General features: G+C 45.6%; 1 protein-coding gene across 1 annotated transcript; it reads left to right on the forward strand.

Moving 5' to 3' along the window:
- The first annotated feature begins 244 nt into the window (after window positions 1-244).
- PPP1R26 (protein phosphatase 1 regulatory subunit 26) lies at window positions 245-11,031 on the forward strand. The gene is made up of 2 exons (XM_082264616.1): window positions 245-378; window positions 7,376-11,031. The coding sequence occupies exon 2, from the start codon at window positions 7,429-7,431 to the stop codon at window positions 10,813-10,815; it is 3,387 nt and encodes a 1,128-aa protein (XP_082120742.1). The 5' UTR covers window positions 245-378; window positions 7,376-7,428; the 3' UTR covers window positions 10,816-11,031.
- The last annotated feature ends 12,241 nt before the right edge of the window (window positions 11,032-23,272 follow it).

Here is a 23,272-nt window from a genome sequence, read left to right on the forward strand (position 1 = left end):
AGTTATATTCATATATCAAGGATAGTGACTCGTCTCCATGGTAACCGAAAAGAGGTACTATGGGGGCGGGAACCGGGAGTAAGTAGAGGAGGCGGGACTACATTTACGTAAAAACGGATTGGGAGGGGCAGGCGCGACACTTACAGTAAAGGAGTACAGTAAGCGGGCTTTGGTGACCAGTGGTAAAGGTATAGGGGAGGGGCGGGGAAGGAACGGCGCGCAATTGGATAGTGTGGAGGGGTTACGCGCAGTACGTACACGACTGGACGTGCTCGCTCCCGTGCAGCGCGTTGGTGAGGGGAAGGATCGCTGCCGGGCTGTCCGCTGTGTCGGGCCTTGAAAGGGAAGAAGATGGCAACCGGTCGAACGGAGAGGCAGGTAAGTGAACGGAGAAGGCTTATGTAGAAGTCCGGAGTGGTGGGAACTGAGGAGATCGGAGGATGGGCGCCTTCTCCGGCCTGTGTGCGTGAGACAGACGGAGCTGAGTGCCGGCCCCGAGCCTCCTGTGTGAGACCAGCTCCACCTCCACACTGCGCGGCCAGAGCTGGCCTAGTGTACACCCCGCTCCACCGCCTCCTCCAGCCTGCAGGGGGATCTGCTGTGCACACACAGCTCCGTCCTCTCCTCCCTGCACCGCTCTCTACACACTGCACTCCTTATTGACGTACTCTCTGCTCTCTACACCTGACACTGCGCTCCATACTCTCTGCTCTCTACACCCCACATTGTACACACTGCACTCCGTACTCTCTGCTCTCTACACCCCACACTGCGCTCCGTACTCTCTGCTCTCTACACCCCACATTGTACACACTGCACTCCGTACTCTCTGCTCTCTACACCCCACATTGTACACACTGCACTCCGTACTCTCTGCTCTCTACACCCCACATTGTACACACTGCACTCTGTACTCTCTGCTCTCTACACCCCACATTGTACACACTGCACTCCGTACTCTCCTCTCTACACCCCACATTGTACACACTGCGCTCCGTACTCTCTGCTCTCTACACCCCACATTGTACACACTGCGCTCCATACTCTCTGCTCTCTACACCCCACATTGTACACACTGCGCTCCATACTCTCTGCTCTCTACACCTCACATTGTACACACTGCGCTCCGTACTCTCTGCTCTCTACACCCCACATTGTACACACTGCACTCCGTACTCTCTGCTCTCTACACCTCACATTGTACACACTGCACTCCGTACTCTCTGCTCTCTACACCTCACATTGTACACACTGCGCTCCATACTCTCTGCTCTCTACACCTGACACTGCGCTCCATACTCTCTGCTCTCTACACCTCACATTGTACACACTGCGCTCCGTACTCTCTGCTCTCTACACCCCACATTGTACACACTGCGCTCCGTACTCTCTGCTCTCTACACCCCACATTGTACACACTGCACTCCGTACTCTCTGCTCTCTACACCCCACATTGTACACACTGCACTCCGTACTCTCTGCTCTCTACACCCCACATTGTACACACTGCGCTCCATACTCTCTGCTCTCTACACCTGACACTGCGCTCCATACTCTCTGCTCTCTACACCCCACATTGTACACACTGCACTCCGTACTCTCTGCTCTCTACACCCCACATTGTACACACTGCGCTCCATACTCTCTGCTCTCTACACCTGACACTGCGCTCCATACTCTCTGCTCTCTACACCCCACATTGTACACACTGCACTCCGTACTCTCTGCTCTCTACACCTCACCTTGTACACACTGCGCTCCATACTCTCTGCTCTCTACACCCCACATTGTACACACTGCGCTCCGTACTCTCTGCTCTCTACACCTGACACTGCGCTCCATACTCTCTGCTCTCTACACCCCACATTGTACACACTGCACTCCGTACTCTCTGCTCTCTACACCTCACCTTGTACACACTGCGCTCCATACTCTCTGCTCTCTACACCTCACATTGTACACACTGCGCTCCATACTCTCTGCTCTCTACACCCCACATTGTACACACTGCGCTCCGTACTCTCTGCTCTCTACACCTGACACTGCGCTCCATACTCTCTGCTCTCTACACCCCACATTGTACACACTGCACTCCGTACTCTCTGCTCTCTACACCCCACACTGCGCTCCGTACTCTCTGCTCTCTACACCCCACATTGTACACACTGCACTCCGTACTCTCTGCTCTCTACACCCCACATTGTACACACTGCACTCCGTACTCTCTGCTCTCTACACCCCACATTGTACACACTGCACTCCGTACTCTCTGCTCTCTACACCCCACATTGTACACACTGCGCTCCGTACTCTCTGCTCTCTACACCTCACATTGTACACACTGCACTCCGTACTCTCTGCTCTCTACACCTCACATTGTACACACTGCGCTCCATACTCTCTGCTCTCTACACCTGACACTGCGCTCCATACTCTCTGCTCTCTACACCTCACATTGTACACACTGCGCTCCGTACTCTCTGCTCTCTACACCCCACATTGTACACACTGCGCTCCGTACTCTCTGCTCTCTACACCCCACATTGTACACACTGCGCTCCGTACTCTCTGCTCTCTACACCTCACATTGTACACACTGCACTCCGTACTCTCTGCTCTCTACACCCCACATTGTACACACTGCACTCCGTACTCTCTGCTCTCTACACCCCACATTGTACACACTGCGCTCCATACTCTCTGCTCTCTACACCTGACACTGCGCTCCATACTCTCTGCTCTCTACACCCCACATTGTACACACTGCACTCCGTACTCTCTGCTCTCTACACCCCACATTGTACACACTGCGCTCCATACTCTCTGCTCTCTACACCTGACACTGCGCTCCATACTCTCTGCTCTCTACACCCCACATTGTACACACTGCACTCCGTACTCTCTGCTCTCTACACCTCACCTTGTACACACTGCGCTCCATACTCTCTGCTCTCTACACCCCACATTGTACACACTGCGCTCCGTACTCTCTGCTCTCTACACCTGACACTGCGCTCCATACTCTCTGCTCTCTACACCCCACATTGTACACACTGCACTCCGTACTCTCTGCTCTCTACACCTCACCTTGTACACACTGCGCTCCATACTCTCTGCTCTCTACACCTCACATTGTACACACTGCGCTCCATACTCTCTGCTCTCTACACCCCACATTGTACACACTGCGCTCCGTACTCTCTGCTCTCTACACCCCACATTGTACACACTGCGCTCCGTACTCTCTGCTCTCTACACCTCACATTGTACACACTGCACTCCGTACTCTCTGCTCTCTACACCCCACATTGTACACACTGCACTCCGTACTCTCTGCTCTCTACACCCCACATTGTACACACTGCACTCCGTACTCTCTGCTCTCTACACCCCACATTGTACACACTGCACTCCGTACTCTCCTCTCTACACCCCACATTGTACACACTGCACTCCGTACTCTCCTCTCTACACCCCACACTGTACACACTGCACTCCGTACTCTCTGCTCTCTACACCTCACATTGTACACACTGCACTCCGTACTCTCTGCTCTCTACACCCGACACTGCACTCTGTACTTTCTGCACTCTACACCTCAGATTGTACACACTGCACTCCTCATTGACATGCTCTCTGCACCCCACACTACGCACTGCGCTCCGTGCTCTCCGCTCACTGTTCTCTACACCCGTCACTGCATGCTGGTTATAGTGTTCTCCGCGCTGCTTTCTACACCCAACTCTTCATACTGGTTTACACTAATCTGTAAACACCATACTGTGCACCCCGCTCTCCATGCTTACCTCTACTGCTCTGTACATTGTACACCCTGCATTCCTTACTGATCCTACTAATCTGTACACCATACACTTTATATTCTACACACTGAACTCCATACTGACTGCACCGCTTCTTACTGATCTGTACACCCTATACCGGTCATACTATTTTGTACACAGTACACCCCATACTATACACACCTCACTTCATATTGACTGTACTTCTTCCTGCTGCTCTGTATGCCATAAACTCCATACTGGTCGTAGTGCTCTGTTCACTCCATACTGTACACTGCATACTGTAATACCGCAGCCTGTACTGTACACCAGTGGTGGCCCGTCCATTGGGGGCACAGGGGTGCCGCCCCCTCCCCCCCCATCCATGTGTACAGCCCCCTAATTTACATAGTACTGCACCCTAAGCCCACCCAGTTGTGTGACAATAGCGAATAAATATTCACTATTGCCACACTGATTCTCCTCCTGGCCAATCAGGAAGTGGGTCCTGAGACCTGTTTCCCGATTCTCCAAAAGGAGAAGGCATGCTATTGGCGAAGAAGGGGGGAGGAGAAGGCTGCCGAGAAGGGAAATGAAGGAGCCTGAAGGGGAAGCTGCCTGTCATTCCGGAGGAACAAGGTAAGTTGACTGACTGACGAGATGTGGTGCAGGCTGGAGTGCGGGGTCTATCTGGCCCGAACAACCAGTCGACATGTCCGCCGGCTGACCGAATACCTGAACAAAGCTGAATTCGGCTATGATCGGGTCGCCGATGTAAAAATCCAGAGGCCATGTCATGACATCACTTCTGGGTACTGGAGCCTTAAAGGCGCCAGATTTAAAAAAAAAAAAAAAGACAGCATTCAAAACAGCCAAACTTGGCGTTTTGAATGCTTTTACGTGCAAAGGAGTGGTTTGGGGTCTTTACGACCCCAGATCCCTCCATAAAGAGTACCTGTCACTGCCTACTATGATGTTTACATTCCTTGTGACAGCAATAAGTGATCAAAAAAAGAATTATTTTAAAAGGACAGTGTAAAAATAAATGTGCAGAATTTCGGCATCGGATATCATGTATATGCCTGAAGCGTGGCTGTAAAATCAGTATCGGTATTGGCCCTAAAAAGCTATATCGGTCGATCCCTAATACACAACCATCCGCTGTACCCACTGCACTCTACACCAGAGAAAATTATACAACAAGCTGCTGCTTACCTGTGTCAGGTATCCATGTCTTCAAATGCGATGCAATGGAAAGCTTCTGTCAGTTCCAACACATGTAAATTAATGAATATAGTCGGCACTCTCTGTAGTTCTTGCAATACTTTATTTGCTTGAGGGAATACAATCCTCCAGGCTCACACTGGTCTTAAAGGGATTGTAAAGGCATTCTATGCATTAAGATAAAAAAAAAAGTGTGCAGCAGCCCCCCCTTAATATTTACCTGAGGCCATCTTTATCCATTGATGTTGCAAGAGTTTTTCAGCTGCCCGGGACTCCCCTCCTTATTGGCTAAATAAGCAGCGTGTTTGGCTCCTGTTACTGTCAATCAAAGTTAGTCAGCCAGTCAGGGGATATAGGGGGTGGGTCGTGGCTTCGTGTCTGAATTGACACGGAGCTGTGACTTGACTCGGGTGCCCCCAAAGCAAGCTGCTTGCTGTGGGGGCACTTAACAGGAAGGAGGGGCAAGGAGCTCAGAATAGGGACCCGAGAAGAGGAGGATCCCAGCCACTCTGTGCAAAACCAACTGCACAGCGCTGGCAGATATAACATGTTTGGTTTTTTTTACCACTTCCATACAGGACAGTTACACCCCTTTCCTGCCCAGGCCAATTTTCAGCTTTAAGCGCTGTTGCATTTTGAATGCAAATTGCGCGGTCATGCAACACTGTACCTAAACCAAATGAATGTCATTTTTTTCCCCCACAAATGGAGCTTTCTTTTTGTGGTATTTGATCACCGCAAGGTTTTTTCTTTTTTGCTAAACAAATGAAAAACCAAAAAAAAAAAAGACCGAAAAAGTTTGAAAAAAAATTTGTTATAAAATTTTGTAAATACATTTTTTCCTGCACTGGTGGGCAATAATGGGCACTGGTGGGCGGCACTGATGGATGGCAATGATGGGCACTGATGGGGAGGGCACCACTGGCAGGCTCCCTGAGCCCTGATTGCCATCCCTGGTGGTCATGGGTGGGCATCCCTGGTGGCTCTAGTGGCACCCCCCAGGGTCTGCACTGGTAATCAATGTTCTGATTACCAGCGCAACCCCCCCCCCCTTGTGATCAGTGAGTAATTAGCAAAAAAATGCTTCAAACTCACTGATCCCCTGGCTGCAGCACAGATCCTCTGGTCTTCTCACTGACAGGATCTGTGTGAGGAGAAGAGATCAAAGCCATTACAACGGCTGTGTTTACATTACATGACGGCTGTAATTGGACACAGCCGTCATGTGATCAGGAGGGCCAATCACAGGGCCCTCCTGCCAAAACTTGTTGCTATGTGTCCGAGGGACACAGGCACATTAAGATTGTGCCACTGCGCGTGCCCGCAGCGGCACAATCTCGCTCCTTCTGCAGGACGTTCAGGAACGTCCAATCAGAAGGACGAGACTCCCAACCGGCTGTATATGTACAGTGGCTGGGTGGGAGGTGGTAGAGAAAAAAAAAATAGACTTTACAAATAGTTTAATCATTAACACAAGAGACATGCTATTACTATATTTACTGCACTCTATACTGTACATGCTGTGCACTGTATACCCAATACCACCACTGTGTTGCTGCTGCTGTATCTCGCGGTCAATACGGTGCATACACTGTGCTCCCAGTTCTAGTGTCAGTTACAAAGCAGTAAAAACAGCCTCCTATACTGTCCTTTCAGTAGTGTTCTGCACCACAGTTGTGTTCATTATACTGCAGGCTTCCTGGAACATTGAGTTTGGCCTTCTCCATCCTTTATTGCAAAATTTGAAATACGAGTCTGAGGTTCTCAGGTTTTCTACCTCTTTGCAATGTGAGACCGTTACAACAACCTCTTATTGGTAGCCACAAGCCATTGTACGAATACGTCTCCTCTTTAATGGAGGTGCTGCGAGCAGAGTACACATGCAGAAAGTTTTCAGATATGCTATAAAATTTACATGGGAGCTGGTGCTGTTTCCAAGCCTAGGTTAGTTTTTAGGGCACAGGGTTGAAAAGAAAGTAATGATAAAGAAGACCTGACATTGTGGTTTACTCGCCCTGTACACTGCATCAGGCCTGGTGCAAGAAAATTGAATTCATTTCAGTGACCCTTGTAATACTTTTATGTGCATAAAAAAAAAAAACTAACTGTCCTGGAACGCACTGTAAATGCAGTTCCCTGTATACAAAAAGGCTAAAAATGGCAACATGAACACACTGAAAATTCATTACAAATGCACGTGAACGCACATGTGTCTATGAGCCCTTACTGAGTGACCCCCAGTAGTCATTTTACTGCAGAGGTGTGGACAAACAGCCTAGTAAAAAAGAATTAACTTTGTAACAATATATAGGTATTTTTGTTTTATTTTTTTCTTGTTCTGGTTACCTATCTTTTTTTTTTTCTGATTGTAGGATGTGAAAGCTTCCTGAGCTGCTGATTACAGACTTCTTCCCCTTCTGCTAGAATGTTTCTAGTGAATGCCCCTCCAGTGGCAGTTTTTCCGACGCAATGGATGCCATTTGGACCCAAAACTACCCATGAAGTGCCCCTGTCTGTAGTTCATTCTGAACAGATACACAAAGCACCAAACCTGGGCATTATAGACAGTCAGCAAAGTAATGAATCTTCTTGTGCAGTGAAAGCTGAATATGAGTGTATTATGCAGAAGAACAGAAAGGGGGAATTAAGCAATGATCGGGGACTAAAAGCCAGTGCCACACTGTTTAAGGGGCACACAAGGGAACAGGCTTCTTCTACACTTCCCACACAGTTCAAAGTCAAAGAGGAAAGTTCCCCAGCGCTGGATTCAGACAGTGATGATTCTGTTGACAGAGACATTGAAGAAGCTATTCAGGAATATCTGAAAAACAGAAGCACTGCAGATGCTTCATCTACCACTGTTGCCACAAAGAACCCAAGCCCCAGTGATAATCATCCTGACCAGTTAAAAACAACTTCTAGTAATGCACCTGCACGCAAGTCACCTGTTAAAATGGTCACTTCAACTACCACCTGCAATGCTTTTTCCAGTCTGGACCGTTCCCAATGCTCTTCTCCAGAAAGTGTGGGCAGTGACGATTCCTTTGAACAAAGCATCAAGGATGAGATTGAGCAGTTTCTGAATCAGAAGAAGTTGCAAAATATTGTGAGTGACACAAGCACTGCCAAGGCTGCCCAGAGCAACATAACTGCTAAACCAAAGCAAAAGCCATTTAAGCAAGGCCCCAAGCAAGGGATCAAGGGGCTTTCTGACAAGCTGCCTTCTGAAAGCATTGTTCTGCCACCTAAAAGTTCTAAGCAGAAGGGTGACCAGTTTAAAACCAGTATCTATTCTAAGCCTTTGTCTGGCTCAGTTAAGCAAAGGGAACAGAAGAATGAAACTGTCTTAAGGCAATGTGGAGAGTTATCGGACTCCAGTAGTGATGACGGTATAGAGGAAGCAATTCAACTGTACCAGTTAGAAAAGAGCAGGCTAGAAGGAAATCCTGTTGTGGCCCATAAGTGCTCTCTAGAGAAGGAGGTAAATAGCACTACTACATATTCTGAAACTTTCTCTCACTGCCAAGAAAGAAAATCCTCTCCAGAATCACATACAAACACAGACTACAAAAAAAGAAAACTTCCTTCCAGCAGTCATGCAGCATCTCAAGACACCGCAATCTGTCATCCCCCCACTACTAAAAGGACATTTTATTTTGGAGATGATACTAATGCAAAATGTGAAGTTGCAACACGCAGAGCTGAGACAGCAGCGGAGCTAATGTGTGCTGAAGCAATACTTGACATTTCTAAAGCAATTTTGCCTTCTCAACCAGAAACTACTTATGTAATTTCGCAAGAAAGACCACCTACTCAACCAAAATCCCCTTGTGCTAGTGACAGCTCAGTTGACAGCGATGACAGCATTGAACAGGAGATACAACAATTTCTTGCCCGTAAAGCGCAAGAAGAAAGCCTTGCCATGTCTCCTGTCAAACAGTCCTCTCCAAATCTGCAAGGACTTGATCAACGTAAGCAACACTTTCTTTCCAGTAATAAAACCTTGTCCCAGAAGGGAAAATTAACAGAGAGCAAAGCTGTACAGAAAGACCTGGTTGGGAAGGGTGAAAAGAGGAATGCAGAAGTTATCGGTATAGCGAGTACATTGTCTTTTTCTCCAGAAATCTTGCAGACCAGAAATACAGATGTTGGCATGAAAGAGCGCTCCAAGGCATCTTACAAATCAGAAGAAGCCAAGCACATTGTTCAGGAGGCAACTGAAAGTCTTGTGTCACTCCCTGGAATAACTGTAGGAAAAAGGAAGACCTACACCAAAAAGCGGAGTTACTGTAACGTTGATACAAGCAGTTCTTTGGACAGTGATGAGGATTTGGATTCTGCTATAAAGGATCTCCTCAGATCTAAGAGAAAATGCAAAAAAAGACCAAAGGATGGAAGACCACTGTATAGGAAAAGGGTCCGGTTTGGGGAAACCACTACCAGGACCCTAGATTCGCTTGGCAGTGGAAGTGATTTAAAGGATTGCTTGCTCAAACCTGCTGTTAAAAGCTGCCTTTTAAATTCCAGCAACTCCCAAGAAGATACTTTAAATCCTAATTTCAACGTGAAGGAGGAAAACAGGAGCACAGCAAGCAATTCAGACTTGTCACCAAATAAACCTGAGTGCAAACCAGCCAGTGCCTCAGACAAGTCTTTGGGTTTGAGTAGTGCTTTGCCTGAAGCACAAGATAGTAGTTCTGTGGACAGTGATGATAGCATTGAGCAGGAGATAAGGAAATTTTTGGCGGAGCGTGCACGGGAGTCTGCAGAACTTTGCGCTGCGCAAAAAGCACCTCAGTCTACCAGCTTAAATGTTGTTACACAGACTGACTCTCCAGCCAGTCTGAGCACTCCTCTTCCTCCACCTATAAAACAAGAACCCAGAGTCTTATCCAGTTCAGAGACTGAGACCATCCTTCAAAAAGTCATGGAAAAGGACCGCTCAACTGCACCTGTTCCCCAGCCGGCGTTAATACAGCGGGTGCAGGACTATAAAGATGTTGTTGTACCCCAGCTCAGACTAATACAGCGACCACCTGCAGAAGTGCCCAAGATATCTGCTCCTGTACATAGTGTCATTGTAAAGAGAGAATGTTTTCTAGACAAAAACAGAGTGGTGAGACCAGCTGAGAAGGTCCTCCAAACCACTCCTGAAAGAGTTATTTTAAAAACTGGAGTCAATGGAACACAAGGCAGTTCACCTGTTTCTGGAAACTTTGTTGCTGGTCTTAAGTACATTTCAGGGACAGACCAGCAGCTCCTCCTAAACATGGGAAAGGCCAGCTCTACAAGGATGGCAACAGAACTCTACAGTCCCGGGGGAAATATCACGAGGTTGGGAACTTGTCAGCCAGTTCAGAAAAAGACACTGATTTTGGAACAGCCTAAAATTGTCCAAGCTCCTACCTTTTCACTCAATACCCCTGTGGTTCGTCCTGCATTGTATGTCGTGACTACGAAGGTGGTCAAGGATGCTCCTACTGCACTATGTCTGCCGATAAATACAGCTGCCTATGATACTGGACTTAATTTAATGAGTATACAGTACTGTCAAGGTCAGGTAGCTGCTCATACCCCTGTATGTACTTCACCTTTCCCTTTTCAGCAAAATAGAGGCAGTGAGATTGTGGTGAATATTCCAGGCACGCCAGGAGAGGCATTGCCTCTTGGTACCAAAGCAAAAGAAAGTCAGTCAGTGACAGAAATAGCCAGCAGATCTTATCTTAAAGAAAAATCGGCAGAAGATATAGGGGCAGGCTCTGATGTCAGTTTGAACAGCAGTGGAAGCTCAGCTAAGAAAGAGAACATGTAAGTACTGTAGTCAATAAGAGCTGTATAGGACCATTGTAAATAGTTTGAGCATTAAAGCAAGTCCTGCCACAACATTAGTGGTATAAAATAGGGCACAAGGTTGGCCAAGCTGTTGTCTTATTGTGGGGGAACTGCATGACTTGGCATGTTCAGCAAGCTAGCTTTGTCGTTCCTCAACATCCAAAAAGTCACAGCTTGTCATCCTCTGGCATAGAAATACAGCCTTTTTTAAAAAAAATATATTAGGGCTTGTTTTAACCTAGTCCGAGTCAATCGCATAAATTGCACCATTACTCATTGCTAATTTTTAAAAGCAATATGTGATTTTTTTTTTTTCTCTTCATTTTAGTTATGCGTTCCGCTGTTCAGCGCACATTAACGTCACATGCATCATGTAATACCTGTGCAGTTAGTTTTTTAACTTGCATGTTAATGAAGGAACATTTTTGCATATTTTTTTTTTTTTTTTTTTTCTATTTCATGAAATGGTAGAATAATTTAAAACATTTCAAAGGAGGGAAATTGTGCCGCTTAAAGTGGACTTGTTTAAACCACTGAAGTTGAGCAATGGTACCAGTTAATTTGAAGATATGTGATATTGTCTGCAGGCCAATGCCAAAAGGGAATCGATGGGTCAATTAGTTTCAGGCTGAAAGAAATGGCCTACCTTTCTGGTGTGTCAGCAGCTCATTGCAGATTGATTTTAAAAGCTTTATATTTGCCCCCTTTGCTTTTCCTCTCTGATAATTCAGCTTGGGTCAGAAGTTAAAGGTTGCCTGAAGTCCAACAGTTACTACTCTGTGTAACAGGGTATTGGGTTAGTCATTTGACAGGGTAGCAGTGGTCCTATTAAAGGACACCTCGGAGATCTTGATACAAGTAGACTTAATCAGATACAACTGTGCAGGCTTTACTGACGCTGTAATAACATAAGGCATATGGCATGTGATGCCAAGGCAGGAAGCAATGTGGCAAAATTAGCAACTCCGGCTAACTCAAAGCATCGAGAATGTATGTGGCCTGAGGACTGTTTATTCATATGCAGCATTTTACAAGACTTGTATTGCAATGCCATCAGCACTGTTTCACCATGATCTATATAGTATAAAACTGTTTGCCTAATGGTTATATGTGGACTATGTATGCATTGCTTCTAAATATCTCCTTTTTAAATGAATGCTATAACAACCACCATGGATGCGTCTGTAAGTCCTGCCAGTGTCTCTGATCTGTCCTGTGTTGGTCCCTGTAGCATCCTACACTTTCCTGTACCTGCAAGTAGTCTTCCCGATCATTGCAATACTTTGTAGTTTCTGGTCTGCTGACTCCACTCTACCATGGCGTCTAAAGGCCCGTACACACTTGACAAAAATCGGACGAAATATCCTCCGATTTTTCTGTCTTCTCAGCGTTCATTACTGTTTTTAGTTGACAGTGCATAAATGTTCACAAAATTTCTCGTCCGATTTTTTTTTTTTTTTTTCTTTTTTTGGCACATTTGTTCCCAGACTTCCGGGTTGTCAGCAACTTCAGATCATGCGCGGCCTTTCGTATCCGATTTTTCACGGACGTACTGCATACACATTAAACGAAAATCGGTCGTCTGGGGATGGACGAAAAAAAATTTGGGGTTTGTCCCTCCGTTTTTTTTCGTTGAAAATGTCGGCATCGGCTGCTGAAAGTTGTGTACACACTATATCGGACGATTTCACATCCGGCGGGAATTTTCAGCAGATTTTCTACTAGTGTGTACCCCACTTAAGTGTGGAAAGACTTGTGTAAACTTGCCATTTTTTTCAATACCCATTCTTACTATTGCTGGGCAGCATGGATTCAGCAGCTCCAAGAAATCAAAGTATTACGAGAGATACGCGAGTTCCCATAATTCCAGGTAAGCTGTTGACATCAGAAAGGGGGGCATTTTTAAAAGAAATTTAAATTAATTGGTGCTGTAAAAAATAAGTTGTGTAATATTTTAAAATTATAATTGGAATACTTTTATCATATAAGCACAGCTTTGTAATTGGGTATGACAATTCCTTTTTATATTCAGTTGCCCAACCTGACCTGCCCCTAATTTGGCTAAAATCATCAATCTAGTAAAATATTTTCAATTTTTCAAATTGTATTCTGTAAGTGACTCATTTTATAGAGCAGAAGCAGACATAGAGCTTGTGCTTTCATGGTCTTTCCTGAACACGTCTGGATCTCTGGCAAACCGTAAGCCTCAGCCATTGGGATTATCACTTTATCCTGCAGCACGTTTGCCTTTGCTAGTTGTATGTGAAGTAAATAATTTCAGGTTGCTCAGTTTCATAGTGAGTTGCTCAATGCCAGTTTCTTGAAAGCGTCTGACAGTGAACATTCCATAATTAAAAAATGTCTGTAAATTTTTAATTAACATGTAAATAGAGCAGTTTGGTATTTTTTAATTCTGTGTGGTTTTTTTTTTCCCCTTTTTTAATTTTTTAGTTTAATTGCAATGCATTTTTTTTTTTTTTTTTGCACTCATTTTAATCATTTTTGTTTTTTAGAGGGTTACATGAAGAAAAGAGAAGTTTCCAATTCTGTCAGTTTTTCGATTTTAAATGTTTTTATTTGCAGCACTTCTGCAGCCCATTAGTCTACTACAATTATGAACTAGGAAAAGGGTCTGGTGCTGCTAGCCATTAGATAACTTTTAGGGCTGGTCCACATTGTAATGCACACTGAGGCAGCATATCCAGTTTCAAATTGGCTCTCAGGGCAAGAAAGTTCCCACCTGCACCATTCTTTTGGCAGCACCGCACACTGTAACACACAGAGCATATGTGCTCTGGTAAGCAGCTGGGTTGCAGTTATGCAGAAACGGCAAAGCTACAGCACGTTTCCATGAGTTATCACATGCACTATAGTGTGAATGAGCCCTTCACTTTCAGAAAAGGCTGAAATCTAATTGCTGTGGGCTACATGGCCACTTTCACCCCAATAGTGTGTGGCAAAATCTAGTTTGAAAAATCTATTGAGGTTTTAAAATCACATACCTTGTGAGCACAGAAAATAAAAGTACAGCCAAAGTTTGTTTGGCTGTACTTCTCTGGTGGATTGCACTGCGGGGACCCGTTTTCAGCAGACAGCAGGCTCACACCACAGAGCTGGTTCAGTCCTGGTTCACACTGGCACAATGCGGGAAGCCCTGCGAATCACTGGCCGTTCCCGCATCGTGCCAGAATTGCACAGTGGTTCACACTGAGATCTGCAAATCGCTGGGGGTGTCAATGTAAAGTTAATGACACCCCCAGATTGGATCCAGTGCAAACTGAAATGGGGCAGGAATTGAATCGCATAGGTGAGAACCAAAAAAAGGTCCAGCGCCATTTTGATGCGATGCGATTTCAGTCATACATTTTATATGGCTGAAATTGCATCGCACAGACATTGCATGTGATCTGCACAGCAATGTGGTGCGATCACATGCGATGTCTGGCATCGCACTAGTTTGAACCGGTGTAACGTTAAAAAACCATACCCCGTGGAGCAACCATACCCTCGTCACTTCCGGTCTGAAACAGCTGAGCAGCGCAGTAGTGCGCATGCTCAGAGCCCCGGATACGTGATTGAAGAAGAGAGAATTTGAGAAGTGCGCATGCTCGGTGGGCATGAAATTATCACGGCACTGCCTCTAATATAATACTTGCGGCGGGTACATTAAAACACTTCGGGTGCAACACAAATCATGTCCTCTCCTATCGCTGTAACTTCCCTCATCTCCGGTAATAAATATGAAAGCGGCGGCGGGTGTATAAGATGTAAATGTGACGGCGATCGCGGCTCCGTGATCCGCTTTTATATTTATTACCGGAGATGAGGGAAGTTACAGCGATAGGAGAGGACATGATTTATGTTGCACCCAAAGTGTTTTAATGTACCCGCCGCAAGTTTAACTACCGTGAGAAATCCATACCCTCCGTAGCGGAACCGGAAGTGACGAGGGTATGGTTTTCTCACGGGTATGGTTTTTCCACGGAACAACGGTACTTAGGCTTGGGAGAGATCAACCATATGGTTTGGGCTGCTCCTGCCTCCTCCCCAGCATAATAGCGCACCTGTGAGCACAGGGGCTGAGCAGGCAGTGTTGACTGAAGGTCACAAGCTCACAGCTCTGAGAACCGAGCCATAAGCACTCTGCTTAGTTTAAGAATCTTGCTTTTACAATCTCATTTTAACAAGTGTCTACCTATATTTTGGTTAAAGCCACTGCTCTCCTGTAGGTTTAGAAGTTAAACCCAAAATCAGATATTGAAGTAGTGATAGACTGGATTGTCTTTATGGATTCAAGAATTTAAGATAATTTTTAGTGGACACTGCTGTTTTTCCAGAAATATTTTTTAAGTTTCATTTTGTTGCGGTCTCAAGTCATTATACAATCCATAATTTATTTATTTTTTTCTTTAGCTACATATCATATAATTTACAGTTCAGACTGTATATTACTAGACAATCTAAGTAAATGGGCTACACATTTTATAATCTGTACAATTTCCTCTAGATATATCACACGGTGTGGTTGAAGGTCTGCATGATTGCATATCTATTGAATGAACGGTTTAAAGTGGAACTTTACCCATTATAACTTATAAAAAAAATAATGCTCTTTAGCAAGGAACATACATTCCACAGTAATAATTATGCTCCCAAAATTAGTGTGCGCTGTGAATTGCCTCCAGCATTGTTCCTGTTTCTTCTTGCTGGAGGCTGCCATTTTCCTGAAGCCCCTGAACAGCTGTAAATCTTTAGGTTGTCAGCAAATTGGCCTCTACAAATTAGGCACAGTACCTCTTTAAAATAGAGAGCAACTGACCGTGTGCAAAGCAGGGTGATCCAGTGTATTACTGGATTTTAAAACAGTATAGACCCTTATTTTTATTGTTTTTACATAGCTATACCTGCAAAAGGTGCCGGACTGTAAAGATCTAGCAGGACTTTATTTTTTAAGTTCCACTTTAAGTAGACAGTCGCACATCATTGCGATAGGTAAATCTAAATGAAAATATACAGTTACTGCACAATCAGGTTTTAATTGATGTGATTGGCTAATTGCATGGTTCCTTGATTCTGCTGTTAATAATTAGCAAGTCGTAACCCATGTTAATGACATCTTTGTTGCTGCCACTTGGGAAAGTATGCAATATAGCAGTAAGGTATCATGTGCTACAGCGGACCTCTTGAAGTATGAACGTAACATGTTACACAGCAGGATAGGCTTTTTCAAGTCTGTTATTTAGGCTTGAGGGCGCTTTATTGGCCTTTACAGTGGCCATAAACCATGTGAATCCTTTCTAATTTAAATGGCTAATATGACAATCTCTGGGGTGAAGTAAGGTACGCTTAAAATCATTGAAGGTGCTTGTTGTCATAATGCAAATGCAATGTGTTTTACCATTACTGCCTCTACTGCTCCCCTTAGTAAAGAGTGTCAGTTAAGCAATCTTCAGCATGTAGAGAGTAGAAGTCTCCTGCCTATAGGGTCAGGGAGACCACTACCTGTTAATAGCCAACCTTTAATAAGAGCTGAGATTAACATCTACCAGCATATGTTGTCGATATCCTTTGTGTACAAATACAGATTTTTGTCCCATTATTTAGTTTTGCTTTAATTTTTTTTTTTTTTTTTTTTTTGGCAATGTCTGTCCAGCAGTAATATTTCAATACTCAGTTTAATAAACTGAAAAACTTGATCTCTACACTAGACTTTCCATCTCATGCTGTATATTTTCTGTAATGTAACATTATTGGAAAGTGACAATTTTGAGTTTAAAGTATATTTCCACTATTGTAGCCAAATTGGGATAACACCTACTTTATATCTGTATTCCTATTCATACAGCATAACTTAGACCTAAAAAGTGTTGCTTACCTTTTTAGTTGCTATCTTCTGAAAAATCCCACTTGGTTCTCCCCTTACATGTAATCTTAGGGTGACTCGGAGAGAGGTGTGTTTACCACATCAAACAAAGTGTGTCTGTATTGTGCTGACAGATCTTCATGATCAGTTGTGGACTATCTGTCTAAAAGGTATAATGTACAACCAAAACTTGATATATTTTATCTTAAAGTAAGCCCCTAATACTTACCTGAGCTCCATCTTGATCCAACGATGTGCACAATAGCATTAGCTATCCTGTGACTCAGTCAGTGAGCCACCATGGGGGGGGGGGGGGGCATGCGAGCTGCGCCTCGGTGTGTGATTGGATATGTAGAGCTGTGGCTTGTGAACGAGCCTGCTTCGTTGCTCCCATTGCAAGCTGTTTGCTTTGGGGGCAGGAAGGAGTGGCCAAGAGTGCCAGCCTGTGGGTAAGTAAGGGGAGGATAGGGGCTTCTATGTGCATAACCACAGCATAGAGCACATGTATAACATGTAAATATATATATATTTTTTTTTATAGAAAGCCTGTAATATCATTTTAATGTACATACATTCCAGTCTCTCCCTGAAGTGTCCTTAAGCACATTGCAAGTTCTTCTGAACAATATAGGCTGCCTGTATTTAATCGGGGTCCAAAGAAAAGATTAGATAGACAAAAGAAATGTTTTTTTTTTTTTTAAATATTCTTGGGTATACTGTGAATGAGAAGGATGGAAGGGAACATATGGTGGGGGTTTTTCAGGTTTGGCTGCAAAGGTGGAGATGCTTTTAAGAAACCCCCCCCTTGATTGCAATACAGTATGCCTGGTAAGCGGAGCTGGAAACCTGGTTATACACCTCAGACAAGAAGTATGAACAAAACCTATCCCTCTATAGCGTGTACTTGTTTTAATCCAGAGCACTGTGTGTAATTTCTGTCTTTTGCTATCTGCTGTGTTAGGTCTGAAAAAAAGGTGACGGGAGGGATAGCTCGCATATTGGCAGCCTCTGCTCTATTCCTTTGTGAGGGGTTTGTGACCCTTTTCTGCCAATCCACTCTAAGAGCTCTCCTCTTCACTTAGCTATGCAGTGTGTAATTTCAGCTCCCCATCCCCTGTTTTCTGACAGCTCTGATGAGCTTTATAGATTTTGAACAGATGTAGAGAAGAGAAGACTGTAGATAAACAAGTACAAGCTATATAGAAGGATTTGTTTCATCTGTATATAACCTAAAGCCAGTCACTGCACTTAAAACAGGTTGATACCCCATGCAATGTAAAAAAAAGAGTAGGGTGACCTGCCTTTTTCTTTGGTGTGAATGTCTTTTTAAAGCCCTACTCCAGGAAACTTGCCTGCACTGCAAATATTAACTGTTCGTTCTAGGTCTAGGAGGCATGGAAAAGAAGATGTACCTGCCCAGCCCCCCTAGGTAAGTATACTCTCCCCTAGACCTAAACAATTAAACCTGCTGGCGCAACCCCAGCCCCGCTACATGGGGGGGGGGGGGGGAAGTTTTTGTTCTGGAGTTGGGCTTTAAATAAACATTGCAGTTGGTACAAGATGGTACCTAATCAAAGTTACATTGACCCCAAATTTTTTAGAATTTTTGGATAGTACTAGAACTTGGTCATATAACCGATTAGTGCGTTCGAAACCATATAAGTAGTGTGCAAGTCGTATTTGCTGCTTCAATGTCCTACTTCAGTAATGATGATTTATATTGGTGCAATGATATCAGTGTTTGCTGATGTGCTGTAACCAAAGTGAAGGCAGGTAGTGGGGCTCCTGTAGCGAGCTTCCAGTATATATGGGGTAAGGAGGAAAAAGTAAAATCTTTCAGCAATCATGCTGTCCCTTCACTGCCCTCCTGATATCACGAGAGATCCCCTGTGGCTGAAAATCTCCCACATGACCAACTTTTGTAGTAATCCTTAGTTCCTCCAGTTTTTGAGAAACCAAAATCCCCAGCACACCTTAGGTTTGACCAGTAAGGAATTTATCTTGGAGACTAGTGACCTCGAGTCTGCCATCTTTTGCCTCCCGTGGACTTTACTTCCAACACAGCGGATCTGAGAAGTCGAATGCCTTGCCTGTTCTGGTTCATGGTAACCCTTTTTTTTGTTTTGCTATGGAAATTGTTTGGAAAATGAAGCCCTTTCCTCAGGATTGTAACTTATTGTGTACATATGTACTGACTTTGCTGTGCATCGCCAGTTCCCAGAACTTCCCCCTCCCAGATGTTTGTTAATGAACAGATAAAATTACAACTGTGTGCAGCCTGTACACCTAATAAACCTTTCAGATTTGTGTCTGTCTGTTAAATCTTCTTCTTAAAGTGTGTCTAAACCCAGATACAAAAATGTAAATTATTGCAACTTACCTGTGTTTAGGTGTGGTGCTTGCGTTAGCGTTTTTCCCCATCCCCAACTTTGATTTTTTCCTGTCAATAACACACATTTTAGGGTGACCATGCACACTTTTCATGCTGTATCTAGGGATGAGCAATTTTGTCACCCTAGGGCAGGCAGTGTTCAGATTACATAAGACCTTCCCCTTCTCTGCTTGGCCATAATTTAGGATCGAGGTAATTCTAGTTCAGACAATGCAACCTGATGATAGCAGCAGATATGGCAACATGCTTTTAATGGCTTTTTAACCAGACCATAAAGGAGCAAGTAGGAGCTAGTCACTACTATGGTTTTGATTCTAGCTGGGTACCAGGCAGATGTAAAAGCACAGTTCTATCCAGTTTTGTAATGGGGGAGTAATAGTGAGATACAACTATTTGTACTTAAGTGGTTGTAAAGGTAAAAGGGGTTTCACTGCATTAAGATTAAAAGCCTTTTAATAGTTGCTCCTTTGCCCCACTCCCATAAATACCTACCCGATCTCGATCCAGCATTGTACACGTCTGTAGAAGCTCTACTCTTTTTCCTCCCTGTCTCACAGGCTTGGCTGAGAGCAGTGAGAGCCATTGGCTCATGTTCCTGTCAGTCAGTACGTGGGGGCATGGTCAAACCAGGCCGTGTGTCTGAATAGGGGTTTCTTGGGGGGAGGAGCCAGGAGCTTCAGCAGGGGACTCCAGAAGAGGATCAGGGCTGCTCTATGAAACACCATTGTACAGAGCAGGTAAGTATGACATTTAAATTTAAAGCTATACAATCGCTTTAACCACTTTTTAAATTTCTTTATTGAGAGAAAAGTACCAAATGACAACAATGTCACGAAGGAAAACGTAAAAAAGCCAACAGTTGACTATAACAATACAAGCGTGACTTATTTCTATAAATCGGTAACCAGATGGTTGCAGAAACTAGTAAATAGGCTAGGGTACTATGTGGAAACAATGTGTGAATTTTTAGATAGGTAGATGCACTTGGCACGTATGGAGAATATGGCGGACAAGAGGTAAAAGACCAGGATAGCAGGTCTGAGTGCACCTAACAAAGCGTCCTGATGTACTTAGACTTCATACAGGCTAGTCAGCCAATAGTACAGGGGATGACCTTGAGAACAAAGTAGCAGAAAAAAATGAGCAATGGCTAAAGGGAGGAAACGAGGAGGAGGAGAGGGAAGGAAGGAGAGAATAAAGGAAGACAAAGTTGTAAGGAGGGAAGGGAGAGCCGGAGCCGGGCTACCCAGGTGTGCCCCCCAGCGGAGAAAAGCACACTGCATGGCAGAGCAGCCAGCGTCCTGCAGGTATGCATCAGTGCAGGTAAAGTATACCCATGGTCTCCACTGGTCCCAGATCTGCTCATCAGTGTTTTTCAGGGTGGCAGTCAATTCCTCCATTCAGTGAATTTCATTGATTTTGGAAAACCACAGCTCACGTGTGGGGGGTTGAGTCTGTCTCCACATGGCTGGAATGCAGGCCTTCGCAGCATTAAGGAGTTGGATTGTTATGGATTTCCTGTATTTCCGAACTGGTCTCCTCGTGAGGGGGGAGTAGGCACAGCGCAGGATCGTCTCCCACCTCGACCGCAGTGAGCTGCCGGATGACCGAAGCGACATTATTCCCGAAAGACCTCCTGGAATTTGCTGCCCATAGAGGCCTTGTGGGCTAAAGTCAAGATGTTTGCTTGGGCGTAAAAGATGTTGGGGTCTTGCTCCCACTGTCGCAGGAAGTGTAGGTGTCATCCCTCGGACACATCCGAGAGGAGAGAGTAAAAGAGGGAGAGGGCATGTCTAGGGGGATCGCCCTCCTTGCAGATGGTTTTTAACTGTGTTAAGGGTCGTGGGACATAGCCGGACTTCTGTAAAGATAGGTCCATAAATATTGGGACATCGACACAATTCTAATCTTTTTGGCTCTATACACCACCACCATGGATTTGAAATAAAACAAACAAGATGTGCTTTAACTGCAGACTTTCAGCTTTAATTTGAGGGTATAACACACACCTGGCCATGGAACAGCTGAGCAGCCAATTGTCTCATTACTTTTGGTCCCTTAAAAAGTGGGAGGCACATATACAAACTGTTGTAATTCCTACACCGTTCACCTGATTTGGATGTAAATACCTTCAAATTAAAGCTGAAAGTCTGCAGTTAAAGCACATCTTGTTTGTTACATTTCAAATCCATTGTGGTGGTGTATAGAGCCCAAAAGTTTACAATTGTGTCTGTCCCAATATTTATGGACCTGACTGTAGGAGAAAGTGTCGTTCGATCTGATTGACACTAAGAGGGTCAAGAGAGATCCCGGGCTAAGCAGCAATCTCTGCGTGAGTGGGGGCGTCGCCCTGCCGCCATTCATCTAGAAGGCGAGTCTTGCCAACCTGGGCCAGACCTCGGAATCTGGCGCTTGTACAACCCGAGGGGAATCCAGGTTGGCCAAAATGGGCATAAGAGGGGAGGGTGGGGGTGCTACCATTGGGTGGTGCTGGATCCGTCGGGATTCCCAGAGCGTAGCTCCAATCGTCGGGAGAGAGAGAGAAAAGGGTTAGAGGGGACCAAGGGGCCAGAGGCATGGACTGACCTGACTCCCCGACCTCGAGACCCACCCAATGTTTGGCTGCTGCGTTACAATTTCAATCGAGGACCCTCACGAGATGTGAGGCTCTGTAATACCGGAGAAGGTCCGGTAGGCCCACGCCCCCCCCTCGCTTTGGGGAGAGATATACTCTGCAACCTGATTCTAGGAGATTTGGATGCCCAGACAAAGGATCTGAACATCGTCCGGACCTGTTGAAAGAAAGATAGAGGGACTAAAATCGGGAGGGACTGGAGGACATAAAGTAGTCTGGGCAACACGTTAATTTTTAGCGCATTACAGCGCCCAATCCAGGTTAGCGTCAGAGATTCAGGCGTGCAGGTCCGATTTGATGATCCCCAAGAGGGGCGGGACGTTTGCCTGATATAGGTCGTGCGGATCCGCTGTAATGTGCACGCCTAGATAGACCGGCAGCCCACTGGAATTGGAAAGAAGCCCGGAGCGACTGACACCTGCGGGGGAGGAGATTTTGAGCGCCGCCGATTTAGAAAGGTTGATCTTGTAGTTGGAGAGTTTACTGTATGTGTGAAGGGCACTCAAAATGTTCAGGAAAGAAGTGGAAGGGTTGGAGATGAAAAAAATCAGATTGTCCGCATAAGCTGCCACCTTGTGGTGGCCCTCGGCCAACTGTATGCCCGTAATGTCCTGGTTCCTGCGGAGAGTACAGAGGAAGGGCTCCAGCACCAATACAAAGATCAGGGGGGATAACGGGCATCCTTGACGGGTGCCGTTGGAGATTGAGAAAAATTCTGACCGCCAGTCATTTACTCGTATAGCCGCCGAGGGGGAGGAGTAAAGGGCCAGGATACACTGCATCATCCTGGGGCCCAGGCCAATATGGGACAGGGTGGCCCAGATGAAATCCCAGGCCACCCTGTCAAAGGCCTTCTCCATGTCGGTGTAGAGGAGGACCATCGGGTAGCGAGATACGCGAGCTGATTGGATAAGGTCAATGACTCGGGTTGTATTGTCCCTGGCTTCCCGGGACGGCACAAAGCCAACCTGGTCATAGTGTACCAGGTGCGGTATATGAGGTAGAAGCCGGCCCGTGAGGATCTTGGCAAACAGTTTGAGGTCTGCGTTGAGGAGGGAGATGGGGCGTTAACTGCTGCATGCCAACGGGTCCTTCCCCCGCTTTGTGTATAAGGGTAATGTAAGCTTGGATGGAGTTGGCAGGCAGCGGGCCGCCCTCCCTAACAGCGTTGAAATGGGAGCAAAGGGGCTGACCTAGGCGAGTAGCAAACTGTTGATGGTAGGGCAGGGTGAACCAATCGGGGCCCGGAGCTTTATGGGGTTTGGATTGGGATAAAGCCAGGGATAGCTCTTGCTCCATGATCTCCCCCTCCAGGGCAGACACCTGCTCCGCCGAGAGGGAGGGCATGCCTGAATCCCAGATGTACATCTCGACTGCACCCGTCCCATTCGGGGTGGGTGGGGGAAGGCTGGGTGTGGGTAAGTTGTAAAGGGAGGGAAAAAAGGAGCAGAATTCTTCCGCGATGGCCGCCGAGGTGTGGACCTTCCGCACGTTCGCTGACTGTATTTGGGGAATGTACGTATGTTTTCGCTTCCCCCTCAGGGCCT

This window comes from Pelophylax lessonae, assembly GCF_965119305.1.
Source record: "Pelophylax lessonae genome assembly, chromosome: 7".
Taxonomy (NCBI): Eukaryota; Metazoa; Chordata; class Amphibia; order Anura; family Ranidae; genus Pelophylax; species Pelophylax lessonae.

What these genes read in the sequence shown, in the direction of transcription:
- PPP1R26 (XM_082264616.1), top strand. Translation starts at nt 7,429, where the DNA reads ATGTTTCTAGTGAATGCCCCTCCAGTGGCAGTTTTTCCGACGCAATGG.